The following is a 21,818-nucleotide window of genomic DNA, read 5'->3' on the forward strand; positions in this document are numbered from 1 at the left end:
TAAGGCCTTGGACAAAAGATGTCTCTAGGTCTCCAAACCTTGTGGCATACTTTATTCTGATTTTTTAGGCAATGTATTCAATGGCTTCTCAAAATGGTCTGGAAGTTGAATTTCAAATATTGAGAAGCATTTTTATTCCTCCTCGATATTTACCTTTAATTAATACCATTGCAAGAAAACGGTACCCATTACATTTCTCTACCTTCACTGAAGAATTTAAAGGTCGTCCACCTCTGGATAAAATTGCCATTTATTATAATACAAAGTCTGGATTAAAATGCACATAGAAGTGGCGCTGTAGGTCAAGCGGTAGAGCGCTCGCCTTGAGCTGAAGGGCTGAGGGACAGCGCCCAGGCCCAGAGTTCAAGCCCCACGACCGACAAAAAAAATAAATAAATAAAATAAATAATCTTGACACTGTACCTGTATTATAAAATGCACATAGAAAAGGTGTAATGAAAATAAAGCATTCACTAAAATGCATAAAAGCAAATTACATCATTATCTTTATCACCACAGGTGCAGAGCAATGACCTCCTTGGCTTAACCAGCATTGAACTTGAGTCAGAAGCAGAGTAGAAAAGAAGGTCAATGGCTGGGAATGTGGCTGATTGGTAGAGTGCTTGCCTAGCATGCATGAAACCCTAGGTTCAATTCCTCAGTATCACAGAAACAGAAAAGGCTAGAAGTGGTGCTGTGGGTCTAGTGGTAGAGTGCTCAGGGACAGTATGCCGGCCCTGAAGCTCCAGGACTGGCAAATTACAGAATAAGAAGAAGAAGAGGAGGAGGAGGAGGAGGAGGAGGAGGAGGAGGAGGAGGAGGAGGAGGAGGAGGAGGAGGAGGAGGAGGAGGAGGAGGAGGAGGAGGAGGAGGAGGAGGAGGAGGAGGAGGAGGAGGAGGAGGAGGAGGAGGAAGAAGAAGAAGAAGAAGAAGAAGAAGAAGAAGAAGAAGAAGAAGAAGAAGAAGAAGAAGAAGAAGAAGAAGAAGAAGAGGAGGAGGAAGAAGAGGAAGAAGAGGAGGAGGAGGAGGAGGAAGAGGAGGAGGAGGAGGAGGAGGAGGAGGAGGAAGAGGAGGAAGAGGAAGAGGAAGAGGAAGAGGAAGAAGAAGAAGAAGAAGAAGAAGAAGAAGAAGAAGAAGAAGAAGAAGAAGAAGAAGAAGAAGAAGAAGAAGAAGAAGGAAGAAGAAGGAGAGGAAGAGGAAGAGGAAGAAGAAGGAGAAGAAGGAGAAGAAGGAGAAGAAGAAGAAGAAGAAGGAGGAGGAGGAGGAGGAGGAGGAGGAGGAGGAGGAGGAGGAGGAGGAGGAGGAGGAGGAGGAGGAGGAGGAGGAGGAGGAGGAGGAGAGAGGAAGAGGAAGAGGAGGAGGAAGAGGAGGAGGAAGAGGAGGAGGAGGAGGAGGAGGAGGAGGAAGAGGAAGAGGAAGAGGAAGAGGAAGAAGAAGGAAGAAGAAGTGGTGGAGGAGGGGGGGGAGGGGGAGGAGGAGAGGGAGGGGGAGGAGGAGGGGAAGAAGAAAGTTCATTGCTAGATCCAGGCACTCACTATATAGCTTGTATTACTTTCATAAGATTCTCATGGCCCCATTCCTTCTCCCTTTCTTCCATTTCACTTCATCATGGTTTTCTATCCAACTCATCAATGATGAGAAATGCAAGAAGGTCTGCTACATTGTTATCTTCTTATTTTTAGGATGAAGGAATCATTTGTTTTTACGCTGTTCATCTAGTTGAATTAGTATATACAGAACCCTTTTGGTCCCCTTAAGAAAACTGGAGGGACTGGGAAGGTGGCTCAGTGGTAGAGTGTTTGCCTTCATGTCTGAGGCCCTGGGTTTGATACCTCAGCACCACACAAGCAAAAAAGAAAAAAGCTGGAAGTGGCACTGTGGCTCAAGCGGTAGAGGGCTAGCCTTGAGCTGAAGAGCTGAGGGACAGTGCCCAGGCCCAGAGTTCAGGCCCTACAACTGGATCCCCCCCACCCCCCAATAAACTGGAATAAAATTTCCTTCATAAGTTAGAGGTTGCATATAAATATTGATGAGCAAAACATTACTTGCTAAATGTTAAATTTAACCTGTTATTCTACCTTAAATTAAGTATTTTTTAAAAAAAATGAAGTTTCAATGTATGCCAATACCTTTTGATATCAATCATAAAAGTGTCATGAGGCTTATCTTAAACTAGATCACATTTGCTCTGTAAATAATTTTTGTTCTCAAAATGGAATAAGTCATAACTATACTGAACAAATCAAACTTTAATATAATTATTTGTGGGACTATATGTTTTTAGAAAATAAAGCAATCAAGCTCATCAGAATGCAGTACAGTTGATATTGCTATCTCTGAAGAAGAAGAAATCATCTATGGACATGAAAAGCCAAGGCATCTTAAAAGTGGTAAGAAAAAATTTCTGAGGAAAATTTTAGTGTGATTAGACTGTTTCTTGACCCAAATAATGCTTTTTTGTTTGTTTTCAGTCTTAAAGAGTTCCTTAAATTTTCAAGAAGTTGCAGCCATGTTAATCTGTGGGAATATATACATACACCTCCTATATTTCCATAGGCACAAATGGATGCCAAGATAAAAGTCAATATTAAGGAAAAAAGTTCACTGACTTAGCTTACAAAGATAACAATCCAATGGATAGTCAATTCAGAAAAGTACTATTGAGCAGTATATGTCAGTGGAATATCAGCAAATAATGTTGATCACAAGGCACATTTTATGCTACAAATAATACAGACTAAAATATACAAATTTGTTTATCTAAATTTATACTGATAATAATGTAACTGCAAATTTAAATATAGCATAATCTAAGCATAATAAAAATATAGAAAGTATATCTAAATCATCAGTGGAATATATATACATGTGTCTCTATAATTTAATATAATTGTATAACTTAATGCATATATAATATAAATTATATATTAAATATTACACTATAGATATATATTACATTATAGATACATATATTGAGTGAAATAGTCTTCATCTTTTGAATTAAAGACAATATTCTACTCATTACAAAAAGCACTGTAACTTTCATAATAAAACAAATTATAATGGTGATATTATTATAAATTTCACATGAATACAAATATACAATATACAGCTCCACTTATCTAACACACTTGATATATAACTTTTAATCTCTTATGGGTTATAACTTAAGCTTATTTTCTGGAAAAATTAACAACTCACTACAGGTTTGGTCATTTGAAACAACGGGAAGTCATCAAAATGGTCACTGCTAACTATCAAATTTCTACCTTTAGAATAAGACTATTGTCACCCAGGTAAACCCAAGGACATATATCATTTAAGACAAAGCAAGAAATGATCACTCATGATAATAATGATAATAACTGGGCACAGAGCAAAAATCTAAAATAAAATATTTTTTCACTTTTAACTTCCCTTTCTTAGAGTCTGCAAATAGTTGCTGAAGCATGCAGTTTAACATTTAAGATGTTTATTTTTCTTGAGTTTTCTAGATATTTGTCCTTAACCATTTCATCCTTGACAGGTTATAGACGGGGATCTTCAATTGGTCAGATCAGTAAACAATCTAGGAGAGGAAAGATTTGGCAGAATATAAGGAAGACCTGCTGCAAGATTGTAGAAAACATTTGGTTTAAGGGTTTCATTGGCCTTGTCACTCTGCTCAGCACTGGTGCTCTGGTAAGTGAGAAGTCAAGGTAAGCTCAGTTCATTAAGAAAGTCACCTTGCCAGACTACATTCCCCAGAATGCTTTATATCACACCAGATTTAATATTGTATAATTTTATTTCAGTAACTGTGTTACAGTTTCTGTATGGATCATTCAATGTTAAAATTTATTATTAAATTTAAGCATCAAAATTGCATAGATAATATAGTTTTAAATATATATGAGCCGGTGCTGGTGGCTCACATCTGTAATCCTAGCTACTCGGGAAGTTGAGATCTGAGGATCATGGTTCAAATCCATCCCAGGCAGAGAAGTCCCAGTGAGACTGTTATCTCCAATTAACACTCTGATATTGGAAGTGTCTCTGTGTTTTAAAGAAGTAGAGTGCTAGCCTTGAGCAAAAGGAGCTCAGAAACAATGCCCAGGCCCTGAGTTCAAACCCTACAGCTGACCAAAAATTCAAATGGCAAAAAGGAATAAAAATAGACATTTAAATCTTCTGATTTCAATTGTTTTATTCATTAAGCAAATTAATAATTTGAACATTTAAACTAACCTATTGATTGGTGCTCAATAAGGAAAGAGAAATATCTCATGACTTTTTAAGGGCTTTGGAAGTACAAAGTATTTAGTCTTCAATCCAAAATTATTAAGTAGGGGAAACTATACTGTATGTATAGGTACATGTGCCAATTTTATATACAAGGTTATTCTCAGAAATATTTTTGGTAATAACCAAATTTGAGTAGAGAATGTGTTCATAATAGCTAAGATATGCTATGATAAAAATCATCAAAAAGCAACTATTACTTAAACATAAGATCTGGATAGATAGATAGATAGATAGATAGATAGATAGATAGATAGATAGATAGATAGATAGATAGATACTATAATGCTACATTATTTTATAACATGCTAAAAGAATGTTCAATATTTTTGTCCAATATTTTAAAGCTTATGGCATATTCTCTTTTATGTAAGAAAGTAAGAAATTTAGAGTATTAGTGAATTGTTTTGTATTTTATATGAACAGACAAGTCATTGCTGGGAAGCAGACTTAATACTGGACTTTGAACTCGGGGCCTGGGAGCTGTCTCTGTGCTTGCTCAAGGCTAGCACTCTACAACTTGGGCCATAGCTGTACTTCTGGCTTTTTGTTTTCCTTTTTTCTTTTATTATTATTTTTTGGTGATAGTTAATTGGAGGTAAGTGTCTCACAGACTTTTCTGCTTGGGCTGCCTTCAGAACTTAATCCTTAGAACACAGGCTCCTGAGTTGATAGGATCACAGGCATGAGCCCCCCAGCATTGGGCTGTATATATTTGTAAAGTATATTATCAATTAGTATTTATCACACATACTATATACTGCATTTATTGGGATACTCAGGATTACTGAGGTTCACAGAGTGAATGAAGCTGTCACTTAGATTGATAAAAAACATTGCCTGAGTTCCAGAATTACACAGTTTTGGCATTTAATTGTAACTGGAATTGTGTTGTGACCCCACACAGTAACTCTCCATCACCACATGAAAAGCCAGTACGCGAACTTCAACTGCTATAAATTAATGTTCCCAGTTTTTTAGCTTTATAATAATAGATTCAGCCCTTATATACTTGTTTATCTTTTCATTTTCTCATTTGTTTGCAATATCCACTTCTTCATGATAATCATGGCCAATCAGTCCTGCTAGACTGGTCACTCTTTCCTTTACATGATACTGTATTGTAAGAAGTCAAAAGTGACCAAGTGACAACAGCCTCAAGTTTAGTGAAGACATAGCATGCCCCCCTAATGCCTTATTCCTGAATATTCTGTCCAGAATTAGCTCTCTGGACACTTTGCTTTTAGCTTCACACAACTGCTTTCAGACATCTGACTTCAAGATTTGTAAGCATTTATATTTGGATGGTTGTCAGACACTCACTGTGATAATCTGTTATAGAATCCATGGGGAAGTGAAAAAAGGAAAAAAAAAAAAACACCCTTCCACACACTGAGGATCCACACCCAGGCAACCTCTCTCACTTCCTTCAGTTCATCTTATCACATCCTACATACATACCAGGTGCTCTGTCTGGAAAGCACCGTTTTTCTTCTTTAGCATTACCAGAAATTCTCTAACTTCTTTATGAAGAGTTCTGACTGTTAATCCATCAGGGGTCAGGAAATGAGGTCAAGGCAAATCTTAAAGAGGTCCTTGCTAGGGTACTTCCCACACTGAGTGGGTTTTCCAGATCCTCAAGCAAAACTTGATTAAGTCTGATATGACAGGGAGGTTCTGGGCTCCAAAATACATGATATACTTCCACTCTGAGTAAGGAGATTTCTGATTTTTCTCTCTCTCTACGTTAGTTTGCCATCAGTTGAATTGTGTCCCTCTTACTGTCTCTTTGGTGTTCCCATGTGCTAGAGGCAATTCTTCATAGAGAGTTTCAGTTATAGTAGGAGATGAGCTCATAGTTGCTGTGAAATGGTAGCTATTGGTGAACAACTCTGCCCACAATCAACTACACTATTCAATATGTACCTGAAAAGTATATGGTAGCTGATGTGTTAGGTACAATTATGTCATCTTATAGCTAGTGACTCCACCTGCCATATCCTGTTCAATACAGTGAAGAACATTTTGTCTCCTTTATTTGTGATTTAAAAAATATATGCAACTATCCCACAATACCAAATTTTTCTAAATTCCTTTTTAATTTCATTAAAATTTTTTCATTACTAATTATTTGTGAATACAGATTTATAATTATGATATTGGTTGCTTTATTATTATAAAAGATTTTTCCTTTAGTTTTGTATCTGGTTTTGTTGGAAGTAGAATGTCACTCCTTTTAGTGTCAGAGCTTTCAGAAATTATATTTATGCTAATCCTTAACTTTTTTACCCACAGGCTTTTGAGGATATCTATATTGATCAGCGAAAGACTATTAAAATCTTATTAGAATATGCTGACATGATCTTCACCTACATCTTCATTCTGGAAATGCTTCTAAAATGGATAGCATATGGTTTTAAAGCATATTTCTCCAATAGCTGGTACAAGCTGGATTTCATGGTTGTTCTTGTACGTATTTTGAAGAAAGAATTTGAAGGGTGATTCACTTTCATTTTCCTCTTGCCCTTTTATTTAATTAGAGCTCCTTTTTCCATCTCTGTGTACTTTCTTACCCATACTCCATCATTCTGTATCTGTAGTTTAATATTCTTCCATATCTTGTCATTTTAAATCTTAAAATACACTCAATATTATACTGCTCATTATTGTAATTACTCACCTACCAACCCTATGGTAACAGAAAAGCTTGTGACACAATATCATGAAAATATAAGCATGCTAACATTTATTAGTTCTATTTTTAAACAGTATATCCATAACTATTTATTGAAAATTTCACCAGCACCCACACAATTGAATTGTTCATTTGAATCACTGCCATTCATTTTACTTTGGCATTCTTGTTTCTGTTACATTTTTTTAATTTCCCAAGTACCAACAGGAGTGATGATTGTAGGATTGTCTTATATGTACTTCCCTTCTTGGAGCTGCATCCTAAACATTCACGCTTGGTCAAACCAAAGCAACAATCTTTATAATTAAAGACATACAAGGCTATATGACCTGAGCTTAGGAGCTGCTTCTCCTTGTCCTTCCTGTCATGCCAGTTAATACACTCACTACCAACACTTTTGAAGTTCCTAAACTAGTCAACACTACTTCCATTTTAGTATCTGAACTCATTCTTCCACTGAAATTTTGTTGTTTATATCATGGCTGAAATGAAACTACTCAAGTTAGATCTTCTTTCATTAGGTAATCAAAACTATAAACCACTTCAGTACTCTGATTTTTTTATCTTCATAACCCATTTAATATGTGATTTATTCCTTGTTTTGGTTACTGTTTTTCTTCCCCTACGGAAAGACAATTTCTATCAGCAGAGAATTTTTTCTCAGTTTTCTTTCTTCCTTTATTTCTATGCCTAGAGAAATTCATATCATACTATTGGTGATAATAATGTTTGTTGAATGAATAAATGGCTGTCTAGTCTATAATGATGAAACGTTTTCAATCTACAGTTGATGAGTTGTAAGAGCTAACTTCATTCTTCTGAATTATTCTTGCAAATTAAGCTTCTACTCATGCCAACCATAGGATAGCTAAAAAATCCTTTCATAGTCACTATTTTTGTAGATTTTATGCTTATATGAATGATCCCCATGCTTCAAAGAAATGTTCATGACCATATTCCTAGTATAGAAAAAAGACAAACAGCCGAATGAAGTTATATATGCCTATAATCCAAGCTACTTGGTAGGTGGAGAATGGGAGAATTATTATTTGAGGAAACTTGGCAAAAATGGTTGGGGTATGACTCAAATGAAAGGAAGCTTGAGGCCATGGGTTCAAACCCAATTATTACCAATGGAAAGGAAAGAAAAAGAAAAGCAGAAAAAGTGCATTCATGTACATTGAGACTTGAAAATAGCAAAACATGGTGATAGAATACAGTGAAAATCAGAGCTCCATCAACCTTGTCTCAATCTTCACATTTATTAATCCTTAATAATTTCATGTAGCTATATTTACTTTAAAGTTAACCTCACTGTAGAGTTATAATTTTATAATTTTTACGTTTTTTAGTAGTACTGAGCTTTGAACTTCAGGACCTTTCACTTGCTAGGAAGACATTAAGCCACCAAGGCTATGTTCTCAATCTTTTTAGGATTTTTTTTTTTTACCAGCCTCATATTTTCCCCCATCTGAACCACAATGTTATTTATCCCAGCATAGCTGGGATGACAAGAGTGTTCGTCAGTGCTCACCACTTTCTGCTGGTTGATGTAGATGTGGACTTCCAACCTTGATTCTCCTGATCTCAGTCTCCAGAGTAACTAGAATTACAAACATTTTTATTACAATTTTTATTTTTGAATAAATGACATGCATAGCCTTCTCTAAATAAAATAATATTGTGTATAATGTCTTAACTATGTATGTATACAAATAAATATTTCAAACTGTTTTAATGAATATATACATATCATTATGGTAATGAAAATAATCATAAAATTGATTCTTAATTGATTTTAACCTAGGATAAAAATATTTATGCTTGATCCTAAAGAGTATAACAAAGAGTGACATTGTTCAAAAAGGAATGTATGCTTTATTTGACTTATGTAACCATAATACCTCTGTACAGAGGGGTTTTATAATAATATATAAATTGTTATAATAACAATAAATTATTTTTTAAAGAATATAACATATATTGCCAGGTGTTGGTGGGCTCTTGCCTGTAATCCTAGATACTTGACAGCTAGTGATCTGATTATTGCAGTTCAAAGCCAGCCCAGGCATGAAAGTCTGTAAGATTCTTATCTCCAATTAACCAGCAGAAAAGCTGGAAGTGGAACTATGGTTCAAGTAGTTGAGAATTAACCTTCAGCAAAAATGCTAAGGGACAGCACCTAAGCTTTGAGTTTGAGGCTGGGGACTAGTGTGAACACACATACATACACAACCACCTTCTTTTCTCCCACACAAAGAACATGAAATACGTAAGTATATAGATCTTTTTTCAGTAACTTATGTTCTTTTCATCAAAAATATTTTTATATTTAAAGGATTTTAAGACAAGGTGATTTCTTAAAACATTGTTAAGCTATTATTAAAGTATTTTAAAACATTTCATAGATTTATTAGTAGGTTTTGACTATACTTTTTATAGGATACTTTTTATAGTTTTTGATATTCTTTCAGTTCTTGGGATCATATTGACTCTTTAAAAAAAATATGTCTACACAGGTGTTTTGTCTCAGCTTAATAGGCAAAACTCGAGAAGACCTAAAACCACTCACTTCCATTAAGTTCCTTCGGGGCCTCAGAGTTCTGTCTCAATTTGAAAGAATGAAGGTAAGACAAAAGTTCTGGACTGCTGTCTGGGTTTTATTGGGGATTGCACTAACTTTCTAAGACCTGGGACCTATAACCTCATTAATGCAACAAAATCCCATACTCTTCTGCATAAAATGAAGGGAATGAGTATGTTAGTTTTGCTTTGTATAATGAGGTTCTTATTGATCAAAAGATATGAGAACTAATAAAGATAAGGAAGTGAAACTAATTGTTAAAAGATAAAATCTCATTTAAAAGTAGTGTCTTTCTAACCCATAGACATACATCTGAGTTTAAGTTTCTCCAATAAAAAATAAAGGTGGAAAATGAAACTTTGCTAAGTAACTTTTTGAATTTTAAAATATTGTACACACTAGTCACTGAACAAACACAAGTTTGAATTTCAAAATAAAAATTGTATATCGTACATTATTGTTAATACTTGTCCTTTCTGTCCCACTTCATTGTTTAAGCCTTCTCTGACCCATGTGAAGTAGATTCAACTATAGAAAATGGCCAATATTGAGTCAAGGGAGTGAAAACAATGACTATAGAGTGTTCTTAGTAGCCCAATTTGGGTAGGGGATTAATCTGTCAAATCTCCCAGTCTTGTATGACTCACTGGTGGTGGAAAATAATTCAATAAAAAGTTACAACTGACCACCATTCAGTGTTTGCAAAACCTTCCCTGCCTTCCACCATACATACTCTTGGCCTTTTATTCCCCATCTCACTCCTTCCCTAGGTCCCAGAGAGTAGGTCCTTAATAAATTCCCCATCTCACTCCTTCCCTAGGTCCCAGAGAGTAGGTCCTTAATAGTTAGCCACACCTTCTCTCCCATTTTACATATTTTCTAGATAACCTCATACAAACACAACTTTGTTTATCTTGACCATTTCTGTTTCCAATACAGAAACTCTTTAGACATATGTTAAATTACTGAAATTGTCTTATTAGTACTAGTTAGCTTTGTTGCCTCAAATAATTTGCAACTGTCAGAATGTTTAACATATATTTTCAATAAATTTGATTTCTATTTAGTTATTCCAATAACTAAACTTTTTTTGTTTCTCTTCCACAGATTTCATTTATATTAAATAGTATTTTCTACTTCATCAGAAATTAAACTTTTTTTGTTTCTCTTCCACAGATTTCATTTATATTAAATAGTATTTTCTACTTCATCAGAAATTAAAATAATTTCACATTTCTTATCTAAGATCCATGTTTTTAATAACAGGTAGTTGTCAGAGCATTGATAAAAACAACTTTACCCACCTTGAATGTGTTTCTGGTCTGCCTTCTGATCTGGCTGGTTTTCAGTGTGATGGGAGTGAACTTATTTGCCGGCACATTCTATGCCTGCTTTGACCCAACAAGTGGAGAAAAATTTACTATATTTGAGGTTATGAACAAGAGTCAATGTGAAAGCCTTGTCTTTAATGAAACCATGCTATGGGAAAATGCAAAACTGAATTTTGATAATGTTGGAAATGGCTTTCTGTCTCTATTTCAAATTGTAAGTATACTTTTACACCTTTTTTAAAAAAAGAAAGAAAGTGAATCATATGGTTTTCTGTATTGTAGACTGAATATACAGAATAAGATGTGGATCATTAATACATTTCATTATAAAACATGTTGGCAATTATTAGTTAATAGAATGTCACAGAACATACTGTGTTAGGCTCCTTTAAAGAGACAAAAGGGAAATATTGTTCTCCTGTTGGCAGAAGGAAATAAGAGGAACCACTGAAAAGGAAATCACAGGTATTGGTTAAAATTATTTTCCATATCAATAACTGATAATAAGATTGCAATTCTTTGGTCCAACTTCAGGTACTACTGTTTTTATTCTTTTTTTATTTTTGTTTGTGTGCTGGTCCTATGGCTTAAACTCTGGCACTGACCCTGAGTTTCTTTGCTCAAGGATAGAGCTCTACCACTTGACCACAGTTCCACTTCTAGTTTTGGGGGCCAATTAATTAGAGACAAGACTCTCTTGAACTTTTCTGTCCAGGCTGGCTTTGAACCTCAATCATCAGATGTCAGACTCATGAGTAATTAGGTGTATAGGCAAGAGTCACTGGTGCCCAGCTTGCTTTTACTACTTCATGACTCGATATCTAGTGGACATGAAGGGATATACTATTTCATTTTTATTTATTCAGAGAAGCTGTCTCCCTCTATAGTATATATACATATATATATGTATATATAGCATACATATAGGCTATTTGAGAGGGTGTACTTACTATTTACCTTTTCCTCTTCTAGTTTCTCTTTTTCTTGTTTTTTGTTATTAAGGATAAATAAACTAAAATAGTTACCAATTAAAATAATTACATACGGGCTGGGAAGGTGGCTCAGTGGTAGAGCGCTTGCCTTGCATGCTCAAGGCCCTGGGTTCGATTCCTCAGCACCACATAAGCAAAAAGAAAAAAGCCGGAAGTGGCGCTGTGGCTCAAGTGGTAGAGCACTAGCCTTGAGCTGAAGAGCTGAGGGACAGTGCCCAGGCCCAGAGTTCAGGCCCCACGACCGGACCCAAAAAAAAAAATAATAATAATTACATACTTCAATTATACAGTATGTTGAAGTTTGGCAATCCATACTCTAAAGTCTTTCAGAATATTAACAGCAAATTTAGTTTTATTTTTTATTTACTATGAGATGGAGATTTCCATAAAAGTTAAATACATTTTGTTTATAACAGGCAACATTTAATGGCTGGATCGATATCATGAATTCAGCTGTTGATTCTACAACTGTAAGTACAAAATCATCCTAAAGGTATTGTTAAATGCAAGAAGAGTCCTATTTTTGTGATTGAAGGACAGGATCCACTGTATATGTGTTTTCCATGGGCAATGACAACTTTCAGTAATGTGAACAATGACTGAAGACCAGTGGGTCTACTTGAAGATTACCACACTTGGTAGCAATAATTAAACCAATGAAACAAACCTTAATATGCTAATCAAGAAAGCAATTTAATTCTTGCACCAGGAGAAAACATTTCATATAGCATTGCTGTATTTCCTTATAACAAATTACTTTATAAAGCACACATTTAAAATGATAATAAATGAACAATTAAATAGTAAATACAAAAAATTAAAACTTAAAATATTTTTGAAATATATTTTTATAGAGTCACTTTCTTCTTAGGTATTTTACAAATTCTGGACATTTCTTCAGATTATGAGACCGAGCCACTGCCTACTGTGCTAAGAAGGCAGATAAATTCTGGACATTTCTGAATTACGAATACAGATCTACCTGAAATGTCAGCAACACTTAAACACAATGTCTAATTGTATTTTAAATATTGAGGTTATGCCTAAATATTGTATATTTCAAATTTCCTTAAGAAAAGGGGAAAAAGCATATCTAATGTTACTTGGAAAATGTGTTGAAACTGAATTAAGCATAGAAGGTAGATAAATGTAAAAGTTAAATTGTACACTTTTGAAATAAATAATGCAATTGTTTTGCTTTTTTTTTTACTCCATTTTAGGTAAATGGGCAGCCTTTCTTTGAAAACAACCTCTATTTGTATTTATACTTTCTCCACTTCATTATCTTTGGATTATTTCTTCCCCTAAGTATGCTGATTGGTGCTATTGTTTCTAATTTTAACAAGCACAGAATAAAGATAAGTATAAATATTCTTTGCTCATAAATGCTAGGAAAAAATAAGACACATTTATAAAAAGTATTCTACTTTGGTTATTGGCTTTAGATTCTACTTACCTCTTTTAATTGAGACATTTCTAATAAAATGTATTCAAAATGTATCCTTACAAGTTTGAAATTTATAAACTACCTACGTTTTAATGTTTTTCTAAATAATAATGTGTTGAAAATGACTAAGTGACATTATTATATAACTGCCGTAAATATGTGAAGACTCCAAAAGAAAAATTCTCTTTCTTTTGGTATATTTGAAAGCCCTCAGAATCATAGTCAGAATGGGGCAAATTTCTGAGTTATGTTGTTCCTGCTGCTAGCAGTAGAAAAAATAATAAGCCCCAGCTGAATACAGAACAGGAATGCTTGAGACAATGGTTGAGAGAATTAAACAACCACTGATATCATTCTGTACAGAGATTCTTTCTGGATTTCCACAAATGGAAAAGCCTTAAAAGGTCATTTAAGTCTACTCATATGCCCTGCTAAGTGACCTTCTTTCTATCATGTATAGAAAAGACAAAAGAACCAAAGACAGAATAATTTTGAAGTTCTACTTACAATCATGCCATCAAACTGAAACCATTTACTTAATCTGACCCGACACTCCACATCTCCATGAACCAGGTGTTAGCAAAGAGCTGAGTTGATCAAGAGTTGTTTTTAGTAGATGCTGCCACTTCAACCAATGGGATAACACCCTAGAATTTACTTTTAGGCGTCATGGTGGTGAACCTTATCAGTAATAAGTGAACAGTTTCTGATTTATGACATTAATGACTTTGAATGCTTACATCATTCAGACATTATTCATTTTACATAGCTTGCTTGAGATACTGAAATTAGCAGTAGAAACACAAAGATACATCAGAAGGTTCTGTGAAGAACTACACACAATATATTTTTGGAATTTAGTATTCATAAAACAAAATAACATATTACTATATAAAGACAGTTGACTAATTCTATCCCCACTTGTTAAAAGGTGCAAATAAACTATCTGTTGAGTTAAATTCTTCTTATAAAATGCTATCAAATCTCCTCCACTGATTCTTTTTTGTTTCTCTGTAACAAGAGAATATCTTCAGAAAACTCAAAAGTAAATATGGGATTGATTGTGTATAAGAAAGTACACAAAAAGATGATTTTTAAAAAAATCACTCAGTACCATTATATAACCCCTGTGATGCTTCATGAGGATTTTTGCATAGAAAGTCAAATGTGCTCAAGTATGACTTTTGCAGGAATTAGGTCAATAATTACCAATTTTTCCTAAAATTTGTACTAATGCAAACAATAATTTGGATAAACAATTATAATAACCCTTTCTTTAATGTTTTACCAGGGAGGCACAAATATCTTCATAACAGCCAAACAGAAGAAACAGTACCGTGCACTCAAGAGGCTGATGTATGAAGATTCTGAAACCTCAGTTCCTCGCCCAAAAGTAAGAAAAATGTCTAGATGATTGATGAAGCTTCAAAAACTATGGAGCAACAGTTTAAAAATAAGCACTTTTTGACAAAAGTTTGAATGGTTGTATGTGTATGGGCCCAGGACCTAACTCAGTGGTAGAGCACCTGCCTAGCATCTTCTACAACTTGGGTTTGATCTCCATCACCAAGATAGATAGATAGATAGATAGATAGATAGATAGATAGATAGATAGATAGATAGATAGATAGATCAGTGTTTGTCAATACCATGTTAGTAAAAATATTACAATTAATTTTCTTTGCCTACAGAACAAGTTCCAAGGCTGTATTTTTGACTTTGTGACAAGTAGAGTCTTTAAAGTCATCAGTATGGTTCTGATCTGTCTGCAAGCACTAACACTCATGTTACAAAGTGATGAACAGAGTCTACAAATGGATGTCTTTTTCACCTGGACTGACCTGGTTTTTGTGATCCTATATAGTGTTGAGTGCATACTGAAGCTCATCTCCTTCCATTGTTACTATTTCACCATTGTGTGGAACATTTTTGATTTTGTGGTGGTTGTTTTCTCCATTACAGGTAATATTTTGTTTGGTTTGTTTTTCATTTGTAGTAACATTAATTCAGTCAAATTAATATAGTATTTCTAGAGGAAAAATAACTAAGGACTTCTTTCTCATTCCCAGGAATGTCTCCCATTTTTAAATGCAAATATGTATACATGCTTGAAAAATATGAAATATTTTTAAAACGTATTACTGAGCTCATAGCTTACACTTTATGTCAGAAACCACCAATAAATGCCTAATGATCCTTCTAGCATATAATATACGTTAAAGTTCAAGGACCACATGAGAAACACTTTATACCTTAGAATGATGTAATTAAGCTTACTCTGGGTGTTGTCCCTCAGCTTTTTCACTCAAAGATGGCACTATGTCATTTGAACCACAGCTCCACTTTTGTCTTTTGGATGGTTCATTGGAGAAGCAAAGGAATGTGTAATAATGCTGGATGAGAAATATACTCAATACCTTACTGACATAACTGTAATCCCTCTGTATAGCATCTTTACAAGGAAATAAAATTTTTAAAAATTTTATTTTAAAAATTTTATTTTAAAAATGGGAAGGTGGCTCAGAGGTAGAGCGCTTGCCTTGCATGCCTGAGGCCTTGGGTTCGATTCCTCAGCACCACATAAGCAAAAAGAAAAAAGCCGGAAGTGGCACCGTGGCTCAAGTGGTAGAACACTAGCCTTGAGCTGAAGAGTTGAGGGACAGTGCCCAGGCCCAGAGTTCAGGCCCCACGACTGGACCCCCCCAAAAAATGTGAGTCCATGAGCTTTTCTGCCTGGGCTCATTTTGATCCATGATCCTCAGATCTCAGCCTCCTGAATTGTTGGGATTACAAGCATGAGCCACTAGCTCCCAGTTTTTTTTATTTTTATGATAAAAATGATGAGAATGAATGACATTATGTGGTTTCTACTCTTTCTTTTTCATTGGGAAGAAAGGATAATACTTTTTCTATTTTTTCCCCTGAGAAATATAAAAAAAAGAGCTACTTGCACTTATCTAAGTGTGGCACAGGAAATCATGTCATCAGGTGCAAGCAGATTTTAGATAAGAAAAAGTTGGAAATTTTAGTAGTGAGCTAGTTGAGAGATTTGTTTACTAATAAATGATAGATCCTCAATAGTCAAAGACGTTAGAAGACTGAGGAGAAATGAGAATTTCAGTAAGATTGGAAGACACCCTAAAGCACTTATGGGCCTAGGGTAAGAGACAGCACAAAGAAGCTGACCTTCCAGTAGCCCAGTTTAATAGAAATGATACTGATTAATGCTTCCTATTAGTTAACATGCCACTTCACGTAGCCTCTGCACAGGGCTCTCTTCTCCACCATCTTCTCAATCCCAACTATATCATCTCTAAGCTCTAAGGAAACACTCACATAGTATTATTTAATTAAAATGTAGTGCATCTGGGACTCAAAATATGACTTGTGGAAAACAAATAAATTATAACCATGAATATCAGACATTTTTGTAATTTGTCAGGCTTTTCTACTATGCATTATATTTATTTTAACATCTGTTACCAGTTACTGAATTATAAAATCTTGCAGACTAGAAAAAAGCATCACTTATCTTTGAATAGTTCCATGATGCCTTTATAAAGCATTGAATAAGGATTGGATTGAACTACATGTTTTAACAACACTCAGGAAAACTGAAGATTATTGTTGGTTTACCAGTTAGGTTATCTGTGATTTTTAGCAGTACTCAGTCTCTAATGTTCTAAAGATGATAGTACAGAGAATTATCTTTCAATTTTGCTATTTGCTCTGTTCATTGATAGAGTTAATATGTAGCCCCAAAGTTTCAGTTTATCATTAAATAGAAGAATTTTATAATATAAGAGAGATTCATAAAATATAGAAAAACCAATTAAGTGCAAAATAATGTATATCTCCCTACTACACTTCTGTGTGAGTGAGTTTATTATCTTCATCTTTTCCACATGAGGTTTACTGGTGCCTGTGACAATAGGATACTACCTTGTTCCTCCTTCCCTGGTGCAACTGATCCTTCTCTCTCGGATCGCCCACATCCTGCGTCGTGGGAAAGGACCAAAGGTGTTCCATGATCTGATGCTTCCTTTCGTGCTGTCTCTCCCAGCGTTGTTGAACATCGGTCTTCTCATCTTCCTGGTCATGTTCATCTATGCCATTTTTGGCATGTATAACTTTGCCTATGTCAAAAAAGAAGCCGGAATTAATGATGTGTCCAACTTTGAAACTTTTGGCAGCAGTATGCTCTGTCTTTTTCAAGTTACCATATTGGCAGGCTGGGATGGGATGCTTCAGGCCATTTTCAACAGTGAATGGTCTGACTGTGATCCTGATAAAATTAATCCTGGGACTCAAGTTAAAGGAGATTGTGGAAACCCTTCTGTTGGCATTTTCTATTTTGTCAGTTATATCCTCATAGCATGGCTGATCATTGTGAATATGTATATTGTTGTGATAATGGAATTTGTAACTATCACTTCTAAGAAAAAAGCCAGGACCTTGAGTGAAGATGACTTTAGGAAATTCTTTCAGGTATGGAAGAGATTTGATCCTGATAGGACCCAGTATATAGATTCTAGCAAGCTTTCAGATTTTGCAGCTGCTCTTGATCCTCCTCTTTTCATGGCAAAACCAAACAAGGGACAGCTTGTGGCTCTGGATCTTCCCATGGCTGTTGGAGACAGAATTCATTGCCTTGACATCCTCCTTGCTCTTACAAAAAGAGTTATGGGAAAAGATGAGAGGATGGAGAAAGTCCTTTCAGAGATAGAGTCTGGGTTTATGTCAGCCAACCCTTTTAAAATTACATATGAACCTATTACAACTACTCTGAAACGAAAGCAAGAGGCAGTTTCAGCCACCATCATTCAGCGTGCCTATAAAAGTTACCGCTTGCGGCAAGGTGACAAAAATACATCAGATATTCAAATCGTTGATGATGACAGGGATGCTCAAGCTGCCAAAGAAGATGCCCATACTGAAAAGGCAAAGGAAAAGTCATGTAATCAAAGTCAGACATAATCCCACTTCTGACTTTTTGCTTTTTTCATTCATCCTCCAATGTAAATACTTTGTTAAGAAAGAAAGCAAAAGTCAGAGAGAGAAGAAACAATAATCAGTGATTTACAATGTATCAATGTAAAGCTTGTATTCACAGACCTCCATTCCAAACTCATTTTTTTATATTTTTCATTTAGTCCAACTAATCTTTAAGGAAAAAGACAACATTGTTCCAGTTAGTGAAAGCATATTAAAGTTGCCTTTTGCCTAGGTAGTGTTTGCTCTAGCTGACTTGGCTGGAGGGTGACTATTCTGATGGTAAAGTTGAGCAGCTAAAGAGCCTTCCTTCTTTATGTCTAACTTAAAGGGCTTGAAGTCACCATTACTAAGGATTACAAATAGAGGAGCACTTTCTTATTGGTGTTAGGTTTTAAAGTTATAGTACAACAAAATAAACTCACAGTCCAACAAAGTTACATCAGAGAAACAAGTACTGGGAATTGGGGAGATCAAGTAAAGCAGGGTATACAAATAATGAGAGGAAGGGAGTGACAATGCAGTCATAAAATTTAATGCATATCTACAAAATTAAGAAAAATAAGGGAAGTAGGTGGGTTGGAGGGATGGAAGAGAATGACAAAGTGGGTGACAGGGATCAAGATTTGTTGTGTTCATAAACTGCTTTATTGAACATTAACTCCTTTGTCTTTATCTTTAATCATTAAAAAAAAAAACAAAACAAGGAAATGTCATTGGCCATTAAATCCTAAATTGGCCTAAACAAAGCTCAAGGTGGAGACAATTATGGAATTATGTCCTTCTTTAGAAAGTGCCTTTGAATTCAAACACAGGGAATGATCAAAACCACATTTTAAAATAATTATTTGAAGCCCTACGTTTTCATTTTGTTTTTCTTTTTCTAGTGGTAGTAATGTTGCTTCACTCTTCTTGGATTTCCTGTTTTTCAATTGTTTTGTTTTCTCCACATTTACATGTTTTATTTAGTATATAGTAATTAGGGTAATTGATACGTTAATAGACTCAAGCACTAGCTTATGGCAAAACTGAATGTCTTCTTACCATATATTCATATTATAACATTGAGTATATATGATCTGTGTAAAGCATGTTATAACAAGAATTAGAAGTGATGAGAGCCACCAGTGAGTTGTGGTTTATCTGGTTCGTCAGCCTTACTTGGGAAACTGGAGTCACTTTAAAGTATTTCTTCCTGCACTTTCTACTTTTCTTAAAGAAAAAAGTGATCATTTAAAATATTCGATGTCTACAAACCACAAGACAAATGTGTAAAACGTTGCTTTATAACATCAATAGGTGAAAATTTGTTTTTACTTGCTCATTTCTTTTCAGGTGCTGTTTTCTTTTGTTTTACAACTCTGTAAAACGTTTTATGTTTGAGAAACTTTCAAATCCTAAACATGCATTTTGCCTATTGAGTATTTTTTTAAGTTGGCCGCAAAGAGTTATTTGTTGAATTAGTCATAAAAGTGTAGTGATATACATCAAATGAGATTTACTCCATTTGTATGAAAGCTCATTGCAATGTGCCTATAAACTGCTAAAGGATTCAAAAAGAAAATCTGTGCACTGTTAACTCAGATGTTAACTCAGCTTTAAATATGTTGTATGATCCTCAGTGTCATTTACACACTGGTAATTGTATTTTGTTATAAATGCATGATCTTGAGCCTTAAAAACTACAATCTATTTCTGCTCTTCACAAATTTAGTAACCTTACCAAAATGCCTTTAGAAGATCTTCAAAGTAAAGTAATGACAGGGTTTGTTTGCTTTATTACCAATAAATATGTCTTTTCTCTCTCTTCTCCTTCCTGTGATGGGAACCAGGGAGAATTTGGTGTTGACTTAGTGACATGGTGGCAGCTGGTGCTTTTCTTAAGCTTCTCACTTTTCTATGTCTTCAGAATGCTTTACTATGTAAGTTGCTTCAGATACTTAACTGAATGATAATTTGCTTCCCTAAATTCCCAAAAAGACCACAAACTGATCTTGGTTTGAAAATTATTGCTTTTCATTTGAAATTGTATTTTCCAGTAGCTTTCCAAATGCTGCTTTAAAGATTTATTTTTAGCAAAACATTTTACAATGTATTTTACCTTTTATTCAAATACTATATTAAATAATAAATACAACCTGTTAATCACAATGAGCTTTGCTTGTTTTTCTTTTGCAATGTTATAGGTCACTTTGTATAGTAGAATTTAAAACAGTAGCACCCGTGGCTTACTGCCATAATCCTATTTATTCAGCAGGCGGAAATATGAGGATCGCAGTTCAAAGCCAGCCTGGTCAGACCTACAAAATTAAGAAAATTGAGGGAAGTAGGAGGGTTGGGAGGGATGAAGAATGATGAAATGGGTGACAGGAATCAAGATTCATTATATTCATAAACTGCTTTGTTGAATATCAACTCCTTTAACTACTTATCTTTAATAATTTTAAAAAAGAAAACAACAACAACAGAGAAATGCAATTGGCCATTAAATCCTAAACTGGCTTAAACAAATGCTCAAGGTGGAAACAATTAACCACCAGAAAACCATTAGTGGAGCTGTGGCTCAAAGTGGTAGAATACTAACCTTGAGCTGATGAGCTCAGGGACAGGGCCTAGGCCCAGAGTTCAAACCCTACCATCAAAAAAAAAAAAGAAAGAAAGAAAGAAAAAAAAGGTAATTTTTACATAAATTTATTTATTCAGAATCATAATTGAATACTTAACAATATTTATACAGACTTCCTTTAGATCATTTAATTCTATAAAGTAAGGAAGTTTACTGGGGTTTCTATCCATTGACAAAATATAAAATAAAGTCCTTCTTATAAAAATTAGTTTTCCTACATATAGCTTATTACTATTAAAAATTACTTTATACATTTATTTGCATGTGACCCTTTATCAATTTGTCTTTCCAAAATTTTATTTCTGATTTTTAAGCATATTTAAATAGTTTTAAATGTAATGGAAACCTAGTACTGTGGCTCCAAGTAACTCAGGACATGTAGCCTGGAAGAACAGTAGTTTAAGGCCAACATGACAAAAAGTTCTTGAGACTTGATCTCACACATTTGGACATAGTGGTTCTTGCCTGACATGCCAGCTAGGCAAAAGTTATGAGTATGAAGATCCTTATTCACGCCAGCCCAGAAAATCAAGACCCTACTGGATAAACAACTAAATAAAAAGGGCTGGATGTGGTAGAGTTCCTGTCCAGTATTCCACTACCACAAAATAATGAATGATTTAGCAGCAGCAGTAGTTGTAGTAGTAGTAGTCAAAATAGTAGTCATAGTCATAGTTGTAGTAGTAACAGATATCATTTATTAAGCTAACTATTGGGCCTAGCCTGATTCTAAGAATTATCACATTTGAAATCACTATTTCTGGATTTTTTAAAATCACAAATGTAGAATTTTAGAGAAGCTTTCTATGGGACAAAACTTACAGTAGCTAGACTAGGATACTGAATGCGGTCCAGTTCCAATGTATTAAT

General features: G+C 34.7%; 1 protein-coding gene across 2 annotated transcripts in view; it reads left to right on the top strand.

Moving 5' to 3' along the window:
* The window catches only part of Scn7a (sodium voltage-gated channel alpha subunit 7), a 68,408-nt gene extending 47,966 nt beyond the window's left edge, over positions 1-20,442 (top strand). For both annotated transcript variants that reach the window (XM_070021619.1, XM_070021612.1), the window contains 10 exons: positions 2,285-2,390; positions 3,527-3,681; positions 6,577-6,750; positions 9,496-9,603; positions 10,827-11,105; positions 12,300-12,353; positions 13,104-13,241; positions 14,619-14,723; positions 15,022-15,292; positions 17,241-20,442. In XM_070021619.1, the coding sequence (XP_069877720.1) occupies positions 2,285-2,390; positions 3,527-3,681; positions 6,577-6,750; positions 9,496-9,603; positions 10,827-11,105; positions 12,300-12,353; positions 13,104-13,241; positions 14,619-14,723; positions 15,022-15,292; positions 17,241-18,307 (2,457 nt within the window). In that variant the 3' untranslated portion in view covers positions 18,308-20,442. The remainder of the gene's footprint in view (positions 1-2,284; positions 2,391-3,526; positions 3,682-6,576; positions 6,751-9,495; positions 9,604-10,826; positions 11,106-12,299; positions 12,354-13,103; positions 13,242-14,618; positions 14,724-15,021; positions 15,293-17,240) is intronic.
* Positions 20,443-21,818: the final 1,376 nt, after the last annotated feature.

This window comes from Dipodomys merriami, unplaced genomic scaffold (genome assembly GCF_024711535.1).
Source record: "Dipodomys merriami isolate MVZ:Mamm:240054 unplaced genomic scaffold, mDipMer1.0.p SCAF_1, whole genome shotgun sequence".
Lineage (NCBI taxonomy): Eukaryota > Metazoa > Chordata > Mammalia > Rodentia > Heteromyidae > Dipodomys > Dipodomys merriami.